Raw genomic sequence first — 12,500 nt, forward strand, 5'->3', positions numbered from 1 at the left:
TGGTACATAGGCATGTCAACTCTGGTTTTCCACTGCATCTTCAACAAGACAAGATCACACGTCAAACATTTTTTCCCACCCAGTCATGCACATTTCAGACTCGGACCTACAAACATTAATCACTAGAGGAAGCCAAGAGCAACGGCCAAGAACTGTTCTAATTCTCGCGTACAACAGCCAAGAACTGTTCTAATTCTCGCGTACAACAGCCAAGAACTGTTCTAATTCTCGCGTACAACGGCCAAGAACTATTCTATCTCTCGCGTAGATGTTTCATCATAAAAAAATATATATATAAAAAAAAACCACCAGTTTGCCAAAGCCTCCACTTCAGAACCCATGAATTTCGAAGCGGGTTCAACACTCCTGAGCGAAAACCGGAGACTTCAGAGGAGACATTAATACAGAAATATATATATCTCTCAACACGGGTCCTCCTCCAGCAGCTCCTCACACTCACACTCCTCGAGTAGGACCTACCTGAGTCTCTCTCATTCGTGTCCCGGCAGCTCTCACTCACCCTCACACTCGAGTATGAGGTACCTGGGTCTCACATCCCTGATAGCTGAGCCAGGCACAGTATGAGGGAGTAATGCCAAGGTATTATCAGGGACACACACGTACGTGAAGTGCTGAGCGACATGGAGGAACATAGCATTTACTAATAAAAATCAATGTCAAAATTCTAAGTGACATAGATGGAATTCCTTCTCTCTCTGTACAGAGCATATCGAAGGGATGGTGGGTGTACACCACGGGTGTACACCATGGCTGTACATCATGGCTGTACATCATGGCTGTACACAATGGCTGTACACAATGGCTGTACACAATGGCTGCACACCATGGCTGCACACACTATGCCTATTCACACTATGGCTTACACACACCATGGCTGCACACACACTACCATGGCTGTACACACTACCATGGCTACACACATACCATGGCTATACACACCATGGCTGTACACACACACCATGGCTGTACACACACACCATGGCTGTACACACCATGGCTGTACACACACACCATGGCTGCACACCATGGCTGTACACACACCATGGCTGTACACACACACAATGGCTGTACACACACACCATGGCTGTACACACACACCATGGCTGTACACACACACCATGGCTGTACACACACCACGGCTGTACACACACCACCATAGCTGTACACACACACCATGGCTGTACACACACACCATGGCTGTACACACCACCATGGCTGTACACACACACCATGGCTGCACACACACATCATGGCTGTACACACACACCATGGCTGTACACACACCACCATGGCTGTACACACACCACCATGGCAGTACACACACACCATGGCTGTACACACACCACCATGGCTGTACACACACCACCATGGCTGTACACACCACCATGGCTGTACACACACACATCATGACTGTACACACACACCATGGCTGTACACACCACCATGGCTCCACACACACCATGGCTCCACACACACCATGGCTGTACACACACCACCATGGCTGTACACACACACCATGGCTGTACACACACACAATGGCTGTACACACACCATGGCTGCACACACACACACACCATGGCTGTACACACACACACACCATGGCTGTACACACACACACCATGGCTGTACACACACACACCATGGCTGTACAAACACCATGGCTGTACACACACACACCATGGCTACACACACCATGGCTGTACACACACCACCATGGCTGTACACACACCACCATGGCTGTACACACACACACCATGGCTGTACACACACCATGGCTGCACACACACACACACCATGGCTGTACACACACACACCATGGCTGTACACACACACACCATGGCTGTACACACACCACCATGGCTGTACACACACACCATGGCTGTACACACACACCATGGCTGTACACACACACACCATGGCTGTACACACACACACCATGGCTGTACACACACACCATGGCTGTACACACACACCATGGCTGTACACACACACACCATGGCTGTACACACACCACCATGGCTGTACACACACACCATGGCTGTACACACACACCATGGCTGTACACACATACACCATGGCTGTACACACACACCATGGCTGTACACACACACCATGGCTGTACACACACCACCATGGCTGTACACACACACACACCATGGCTGTACACACACCATGGCTGCACACACACACACACCATGGCTGTACACACACACACCATGGCTGTACACACACACACCATGGCTGTACACACACACACCATGGCTGTACACACACACCATGGCTGTACACACACACCATGGCTGTACACACACCACCAAGGCTGTATACACACACCATGGCTGTACACACACACCATGGCTGTACACACACACCATGGCTGTACACACACACACCATGGCTGTACACACACACCATGGCTACACACACACCATGGCTGTACACACACACACCATGGCTGTACACACACCACCATGGCAGTACACACACACCATGGCTGTACACACACACCACCATGGCTGTACACACATCAACAGGAGGTAATGAAGGGGCCCCACGTACCTGGACCTCTGCGATCTGTCTGGTGGAGAACCTCTTGATAAAAGAGTCTTCCCGCTTGAGCGGTGGCTTGGCTCTGTTCATAGAGGACGAGAGGGCGCCCGAGAGCTGAACTGTAGTACGCAGCTTCAGCCATCTCTGGTTCGATTTCATCCTAAGGGAGGGTACACGGCCCAGGGTGAGGGAGGGTGTATACGGGGTTCAGGGTTGAGGGAAGGGAGGGTGTATACGGGGCCCAGGGTTGAGGAAGGGGATGTATACGGGGCCCAGGGTTGAGGGAGAGGGTGTATACGGGGCCCAGGGTTGAGGGAGGGGGTGTATACGGGGCCCAGGGTTGAGGGACGGGGTGTATACGGGGCCCAGGGTTGAGGGAGAGGGTGTATACAGGGCCCAGGGTTGAGGGAGGGGTGTATACGGGGCCCAGGTTGAGGGAGGCGGTGTATACGGGGCCCAGGGTTGAGGGAGGGGGTGTATACGGGGCCCAGGTTGAGGGAGGCGGTGTATACGGGGCCCAGGGTGAGGGAGGAGGGTGTGTATACGGGCCCAGGGTTGAGGGAGGGGGTGTATATGGGGTTCAGGGTGGAGGGAGGGTGTGTATACGGGGCCCAGGTTGAAGGGATGGAGGGAGGGTGTGTTTAGGCCCAGGGTGAGGGAGGGAGGGGAGAGAGAGACCGAGAGAGAGAGGGAGAGAGAGAGAGAGAGATGAGAGTCAGACATTGTCGATATATTGTTCATGATATTCATTGAATATCAGAAGCTAATGTGAACATCAGGGAAGAGGAATTATGAATTAAAAATGACGTAAATTCATGTAATTAGCTTCAACATCACTATATGAAACAAATGCCACAAAATTGAAATACAAAATTTTTCTTGAAAAAAAAAACCAAAACTGAAATTTCTGTAACAGTGACTTATTGTAATGGGGATATTCTATCAAGATTTGATCATCTGGGACTTTTTAGAAAAAAAAAATATTTATCTAAGTCTCAAATAACAATATCTGTACACTAAGATTTAATCTCACAAACAGATATTACCTCTATTTATTTAGGACAACTGAACAAAGAAGGCTTCAACAAACTATTCACCTACGTACATTATCCAAATTTTACCGACTTTAACTACAGCTAAAAGTTAATGTTTGGAGGTTACGGACAGGAAGAATATATATATATATATATATATATATATATATATATATATATATATATATATATATATATATATACCAATCTAAAAAGAAAAAAAAGGGGGTTTAGAAACAGCAGCAAAAAATAAATTTTACGTCAGTGCATCTCGGCAAAAGCCATCATTATGACAACAAAAGCAAGTATAACTAAGTTTACTCAGCAGCTTCGTAACTAAAAAGCAAGTTATAGGGAAAAGAAAATTGTCAAAATTACTGCCAACAAGCTAAACCGAACATCATAAGCTAAAGTGATGGTAATTGTAGGAATAAACAAGAAGAAAAAGGGAAAAAAAAGGATAATATTACACTAGAAATAATAATAATCATAAATGATAATAGTTATAATAAAAATAATAATGACAATAATGATAATAATAATAATAATAATAATAATAATAATGATAATAATAATAATAGTAAAAATAAAGCAGCTTTCTAATATTTACGAATATATTTGTATAACGTACCATTCTTGCATATTCACTCTTTAAAACCTTTAATCATTTCTTCAGAACTTTGTTCAATCTTCAAGTTCTCTCTCTTTTTTTTTTTCCTCTCTCCCAAGGAGGTATCAGTGTTCCGTGTTCTTCTACACTACTTAATAAACTAATGATCAACAATTGTTCAACACTACTACATGAACCTTAAGTGTTCAGCTCCAATCACACAAGTTAGATTGTCAACAATACACACTACATCAACAATACCTTACTGTATTATCATTATCATCATGATTATCTACAAGTTATATTATCACTGTCAATTAAGACTTTAACAAAGTGATCAACAAACTGTCTGGTAACTTAACAGTCGATGATTATACCGTCACCAAATCATTATCAAACACTTTAATCTATCACCCGATTTAGAAATCAGCAACAACATTTATATCACCAGGCCATTCACTTATCATTATCAACACCAGTTTCCAATTCTTCCTGTTATAAAAATAAAGGGAAATAAAACTTACAAAGCTGGACACAGAATTGTAAGATGGAGAACAGAAGTAGCCCCACCTGAAGGCAACCCATATCTATAATGTCCCTCTGATCAACAGGGAAAAACATTACGAGGTACGTACACACAGCCAAAAAAGTATCTGACCACCTTTCGTGCGAAACGATATGACACCACAGACGAAGCATTTTGAGAAATGCCCATGAGTCTGGCCCTCACACCGTAGCCCTGCTTTTCATGATGAAATATATCAATTGCTATCAAACATTTCCTGTCATTTGCCTATATAGATGATACGCGGATTACATATTTCGATGGGAATAACTATAGATTTGTGGCGGCCATAACCAATTTAAGAAATTCGTCGCACATTCCCAATTACCAACCCTGATCGATATAAGACGAATCGTATCGATCATTTCAAAACTGATCGTCCCCAACCGAGTTTTTTTTTTTTTTTTTTTAACCATTTGTACGTCAAAAGACATTGACGACATATCAGACATCGTAAACAACCAGTGGAGCTATCTCTAACTCATCCCTTAATCTAGCCAATGATACACCATCAAGAGAGGTTGGTTGGTTGGTCTGTTAGGGCTTCAAGGGCCTATGAACTACCCAGAAAACTTGACAATGAATAATATATATATATATATATATATATATATATATATATATATATATATATATATATATAAATATATATATATATATATATATATATATATATATATATATATATATATATATATATACTCCTATGAGTCCGAGGGGAAAATGAAACACGAAGAGTTCCCAAGTGCACTTTCGTGTAATAATCGAAGCTAGCTTCGTCTCTTCGATGTATATCAACTGACTGTTATATTTCTCTCTTGTGTCTCCCCTGATGATGTGATTATTACACGAAAGTGCACTTGGGAACTTTTCGTGTTTCATTTTCTCCGTGGACTCATAGGAAAATCTTGTTCACGCGCAAAATTGTGATCCTTTCCAATATATATATATATATATATATATATATATATATATATATATATATATATATATATATATATATATGCAGATAGTGCATATGAACGCACACTACCATATAACATACAAACCTCCAACAGCCAGGATCGAACCCGGGTCCCCTGCGTAGGAGGCGGGAGCTCGACTTGGGTGTTACCGTACTCCGCCTGCAAGAGGTTACAGCGACCGTGAAGTGCCCCCTGTGGCGTGGCTGTATCGTCAGGGGTACAGTCTCGGTAACGAACTTTTCTAAACGAGTCAGCATTTCCCTGCTACGTGAAGTAGCGCAACCTTGCGGTGCCAAAAGGCATTTAAAAAAAATGACGACCCAAGGTTAACACTTCGACACCATCATATAAACTAGTCCTTGGGTAATTATCAAATCAGTAAGTCAATTTTCCTTTTTCTTATGTTCTTTTGCAATTTGCTGAAGATGATAACGCCATCATATATATATAAATTCCTGCTCAGTACAGAATTGCATGACCGATCCACCCCCGAAACAAAGTGGGTCGTGCATTATGCATCGACACTTGGATGTTGCGATAATTGAAGATCTGTCTATGTTTTACACATGAATATCTTCCATCATCGCATTAGAGTCGTAACGATGGACATGAATATAAATTTCGTGTCATTATACTTTTTATTACACTTAGTCGCTGTCTCCTGCGTTAGCGACGTAGCGCAAGGAAACTGTCGAAAAAATGGCCCAACCCACCCACATACACAAGCATATATTCATAAATGCCCACACACGCACATATACATACATATACATACACAGACATATACATATATACACATGTACACGTTCATACTTCCTGCCTTCATCCATTCCCGTCGCCACCCCGCCACACATGAAAAACAGCACCTCCCCGTACGCGCGCGCGAGAGGTAGCGCTAGGAAAAGACAACAAAGGCCACATTCGTTCACACTAAGTCTCTAGCTGTCATGTGTAATATATATATATATATATATATATATATATATATATATATATATATATATATATATATATATAGGACGTCCTAACGATGTGGCTAGGAGGAGGATGAATACTTTAAGAGCCCCCCCCCCCCCTAACATGACATTAGAGGCCCCCCCTCTCCCCCCAACAGGTGAACGAGAGAGAGAGAGAGAGAGAGAGAGAGAGAGAGAGAGAGAGAGAGAGAGAGAGAGAGAGAGAACGCCGAGCCACACTGACATATTCCATTTCTATTCTAGAATAAAAAGAAAATATTTCACATTCCCGTACATTAGCAGTGTGACCCATTACCACGTTTTCTTTAGCCACCTTCATTTAAAGGAATACCCGCAGGCGCGTGTCGTAGATTCCACACACACACACACACACAAACCCTCCCTCCCCCCCAACGCTCCCCCCCCCCCACAACCTTGGCTATCTATCCGAACCAAAGTCCATTATCTATCGACCCCGTTTTCTTGTCAAGATACGCTGACCCCCATCCACTGACCTCGTCTCGTTTTCACGAACGCACTTAAACCGAATCTTCCCTCCCCCCCCCCCCCCCCCAGGAGGAGGAGGGGGAGGCAGGCCCCCCCATCACCCCCCCAGGCCCCTCCCCCCCTTTTTTTTAATCCGCTAGGCCGCCTCGCTAGACAAAGACAACCGTCGTCGCTTAGTCGCTCATTATAGCGATATGAGCTAACGCTTTTTTCATTTTTTCTACTCTTTTTTTTTTTCTTTTTCTTTTTTTTTGGGCCCGTGTGCGCCAGCTCTGAAGGATTTATCCTCGTTTACCAGTTCACTTTTAACAAAGGTAATGGGGGGGGGGGGAAGGGGGGGTTAATAATGGGGTCAGTTAATGTGTTTACAGTGTATTTATTACGCTGGAGATGAGCGTTGGGGGGGGGGGGGTACGACCACCGTGTGTGTGTGTGTCAGTGTGTGTATGTGTGTGTATGTATGTATGTATGTGTGTGTATGTATGTGTGTGTATGTATGTGTGTGTATGTGTATGTGTGTGTGTGTGACGTAACTCTTACGTTCATGGAGTATCTAAGTGTCTCTTCTAAGTGCATAAGTGAGATTCATATAAGTATATAAGTATGTCGGCATAAGTAACTTAGTCTGTTTATCCAAATTTCTGTACCATATTACCACAAGCGGACGATGACCCGTTCCCACATCACATAGACGTTCTATAATTAGAACTCGAACTCCCAAATCTGAAGGTTAATTGGTCAAATAACATTTTAATTACCCAGTTCGCTAGCGCACTCGCTCCCTCACACACACACACACACACACACACACACACACACACACACACCTATACTCACACATACACACACACACATCTATGCTCAATAACACACACACACACACACACACACACACACACACACACACACACACACCTATACTCACACATACACACATCTATGCTCAATAACACACACACACACACACACACACACACACACACACACACACACACACACACACACATCTATGCTCACAATAACACACACACACACAACACACACACACACCTATACTCACACACACACACACACACATACGCACACACACTACACACACACACACACACACACACATACGCACACACACACATCTATGCTCACAATAACACCACACACACACACACACACACACACACACACACATCTATGCTCACAATAACACACACACACACACACACACACACTAACACACAGACACTGGCTTTACGCAGGCAACACTCCCCTTCTCTAGCCATCATCGCAACACAGTCACAACACACTGGCTAGCCTCACTCCCCCCCCCTCACAACTCCGTCCTGTTGGCTAATTCCCATTAAAATAAATTTACGCCCTACGCTTTCCGGCCTACGCCTGATAATTCACGTTACGCCGCGCGCGCGCGCGTATGTATATAAATTCTCGAGTTGAAAGTGACCACCAGGCGTCCGCCATGGCCATATCTTCCTCCTAATACACTTCCACGTCAGATAAAAGAGAAATACAACGACCGGCAACAATAGGAGAGAGAGATGCTCAGTACAGGGCCGCGACCTTTTGGCGTCATGCTCCATACGGGGGCTCCCGCCAAACAGTAGTCCTCACGCTTCATACAGGGCCGCCAACCGTTGTCCTCACGCCCCATTACAGGGCTCGCCAACTGTAGTCCTCATGCTCCCTACAGGGCCGCCAGTCATTGTCCTCATGCTCTATGCAGGGCCGCCAACCGTTGTCCTAACGCTTCATACAGGGCCGCTAACCGTTGTCCTCATGCCCCATACAGGGCCGCCAACCATCGTCCTCACGCTCTATGCAGGGCCGCCAGCCGATGTCCTCACGCTCTATCCAGGGCCGTAGCCATTAGCGTCACGCTCTATACAGGGCCACAACCGATGTCTTGGGAGGGGAAACAATGAATATTTTTCACTGTATAAAATGTCCCATCTCGTACCACTCTTCCCCGTAGCTTGTCTGGAGCATTTTCATTTATATGGCTTTGAGAGCGACATGGAAATTACTTTTAGAACGAAGAAAAAAAAAGCACAAAAAAATACGTCAAGTCCATATTGGATAATCCAACACGGGTCTGAAAAAGTTCTGACGTCAAAGTTTCGTGTACGAATTACGCTGTAAGGCCATTCGTGCATTACAGCAGACTACATAGAACGAATTCTGTAATGTGGTGGAACAACGATTAGCGTTCCTGACCATGATGTATCCACGGGCCCGCCCGCCCAGGGTCGAGCGTGGTATACAGGTTCGAGTCCAAAACTGCGGTCGTCGGTTCACAGTCAACCCAGCTGTTCATCATCCACCCCTAACGGTTGCTCGATGAAATGGGTACCTGGCTCAGGCTAGGTTATATATATATATATATATATATATATATATATATATATATATATATATATATATATATATATATATATATGTAAGGAACCTCACCTGTGTGTTGTTTTATCTCCTTTACGAACGAGGAGTAAGTGCTGATGAAAACCTGGTTTATGGGTTAGCATAAACCGCTAAACCCGTGTGCGTAACAAAGCTAACCTTGCCTGAAGGCGTGCTCAAGGGTCGTGTACCATCGTGCTCAAGGGTCGTGTACCGTCGTGCTCAAGGGTCGTATACCGTCGTGCTCAAGGGGTCGTATACCGTCGTGCTCAAGGGTCGTGTACCGTCGTGCTCAAGGGTCGTGTACCGTCGTGCTCAAGGGTCGTGTACCGTCGTGTTCAAGGGTCGTGTACCGTCGTGCTCAAGGGGTCGTATACCGTCGTGCTCAAGGGTCGTGTACCGTCGTGTTCAAGGGTCGTATACCGTCGTGCTCAAGGGTCGTATACCGTCGTGCTCAAGGGTCGTGTACCGTCGTGCTCAAGGGTCGTATACCGTCGTGCTCAAGGGTCGTATACCGTCGTGCTCAAGAGTCGTGTACCGTCGTGCTCAAGGGTCGTGTACCGTCGTGTTCAAGGGTCGTGTACCGTCGTGCTCAAGGGGTCGTGTACCGTCGTGCTCAAGGGTCGTGTACCATCGTGCTCAAGGGTCGTGTACCGTCGTGCTCAAGGGTCGTATACCGTCGTGCTCAAGGGTCGTGTACCGTCGTGCTCAAGGGTCGTGTACAGTCGTGCTCAAGGGTCGTGTACCGTCGTGCTCAAGGGGTCGTATACCGTCGTGCTCAAGGGTCGTGTACCGTCGTGCTCAAGGGTCGTGTACCGTCGTGCTCAAGGGTCGTGTACCGTCGTGCTCAAGGGTCGTGTACCGTCGTGCTCAAGGGGTCGTGTACCGTCGTGCTCAAGAGTTCGTGTACCGTCGTGCTCAAGGGTCGTGTACCGTCGTGCTCAAGGGGTCGTGTACCGTCGTGCTCAAGGGTCGTGTACCGTCGTGCTCAAGGGGTCGTGTATCGTCGTGCTCAAGGGGTCGTGTACCGTCGTGCTCAAGGGGTCGTGTACCGTCGTGCTCAAGAGTTCGTGTACCGTCGTGCTCAAGGGTCATGTACCGTCGTGCTCAAGGCTCGTGTACCGTCGTGCTCAAGGGTCATGTACCGTCGTGCTCAAGGGTTCGTGTACCGTCGTGCTCAAGGGGTCGTGTACCGTCGTGCTCAAGGGGTCGTGTACCGTCGTGCTCAAGGGGTCGTGTACCGTCGTGCTCAAGGGTCGTGCACCGTCGTGCTCAAGGGTCGTGTACCGTCGTGCTCAAGGGTCGTACCGTCGTGCTCAAGGGTCGTATACCGTCGTGCTCAAAGGGTCGTGTACCGTCGTGCTCAAGGGGTCGTGTACCGTCGTGCTCAAGGGTCGTGTACCGTCGTGCTCAAAGGGTCGTGTACCGTCGTGCTTAAGGGTCGTGTACCGTCGTGCTCAAGGGGTCGTGTACCGTCGTGCTCAAGGGTTCGTGTACCGTCGTGCTCAAGGGGTCGTGTACCGTCTCGCTTCCAGATCTACATTCCTCAAACATCAAGGATACGACAAGAAATGGGTGGGGGTCGGGGAAGAAATGGGGAGGGGATGGATGGATAGAGTGGTGGTGTGTGGGTGAGGGGGATGGGAGGGTGGGGGGTATGCCAAGCAGGTCCCGCTAATGAAAGAGAACAACAGAGCAGCGGCCAGCGATTACCTTGCCTGGCTGCACATACTCAAACGCCAGGGCCTAAAATAATGCCCTCTCTCTCTCTCTCTCTCTCTCTCTCTCTCTCTCTCTCTCTCTCTCTCTCTCTCTCTCTCTCTCTCTCTCTCAAAAGAAGCGTGTCCCCCTTTCTCAAATTCATTCGCTGGGGCGCGACGCTTCTCGCGCCCATCGCCTCTCTGGACGCTAGGCAACCGATTTCGAAACAGGTGCAGCACAGACGCCGCTCTGCCACTTGTCTCTGTGTGTGTGATCCAACAGATCTAACACAGACACACACACACACACACGTCTGTGCCTTCCTCCTGAAGCAGGGTAGGGCGCAGTGGGCCAATCTACAGGCGTCTGTGGTGGCTGTTTCCAGCGCACACACAGAACATAACCAATTGGAATAAACAGGTCAGTAACATTCACTGTCCCGTCCAGGACGTAATCTTCAACTATCGTCCATTTTTCTCTGTCGGAACTCCTGTCTCGCATTCGACAGGACGCCTACACATGAGCTGGACTGTGTGTGTGTCCTCGGTCCTTGACTTCGACGTCCTTCCAGGATCAAAAACCCACAGGGATGGGGGATGGGTCTGGACTAATACCCATCCTTTCCCATCACTATCAAGGGCTGGTCAGCTACCCTGGTGTTTTCCTCCACGTATGTGGACGCAACACAGGAACACTGGAATTCTCTGAATGCCTTAAACCTTAAATAGAAACATGTCTGTTCTACTGTTCTAGTGTTCTATAATCGATAAAGACTTGTTATTTATATCAGATATCACCACGAAGCAAAACACCGCAAAAATTATCATTATCTCTAACGTTTTATGAATCGTTTACGAGTGTGAATCAATTATCCATCTTCCAGTAGTCAGATTTTCCTGGAAAGTCATCCATTCAGCATCAAGTTAACTTAGAGAAAACTTGATTCTTTTACGGGCATTTACGTCACGTGGCCCGACAACGTAATTGGAGATATGGGGGATTAACCACGGCTTAGAGTGTGTGTGTGTGTGTGTGTGTGTGTGTGTGTGTGTGCTTTCCTTCTGCGAATGATATTCAATTCAGCCACACACACATACACACACACACACACACATACACATATCACATGACTTTATAACCTGTGGTTCCGGCCGGTGGACGAGGCCAGCTTCCTGAGCGCTG

At 46.5% G+C, this 12,500-nt stretch overlaps 1 protein-coding gene across 1 annotated transcript in view; it reads right to left on the reverse strand.

Moving 5' to 3' along the window:
• LOC139749653 (uncharacterized) overlaps positions 1-12,500 on the reverse strand; it is a 913,398-nt gene that overhangs the window by 445,476 nt on the left and 455,422 nt on the right. The window contains exon 4 of the mRNA XM_071663824.1: positions 2,581-2,731. Within this exon, the coding sequence (XP_071519925.1) occupies positions 2,581-2,731 (151 nt within the window). The remainder of the gene's footprint in view (positions 1-2,580; positions 2,732-12,500) is intronic.

Source organism: Panulirus ornatus, chromosome 7 (assembly GCF_036320965.1).
Source record: "Panulirus ornatus isolate Po-2019 chromosome 7, ASM3632096v1, whole genome shotgun sequence".
Lineage (NCBI taxonomy): Eukaryota > Metazoa > Arthropoda > Malacostraca > Decapoda > Palinuridae > Panulirus > Panulirus ornatus.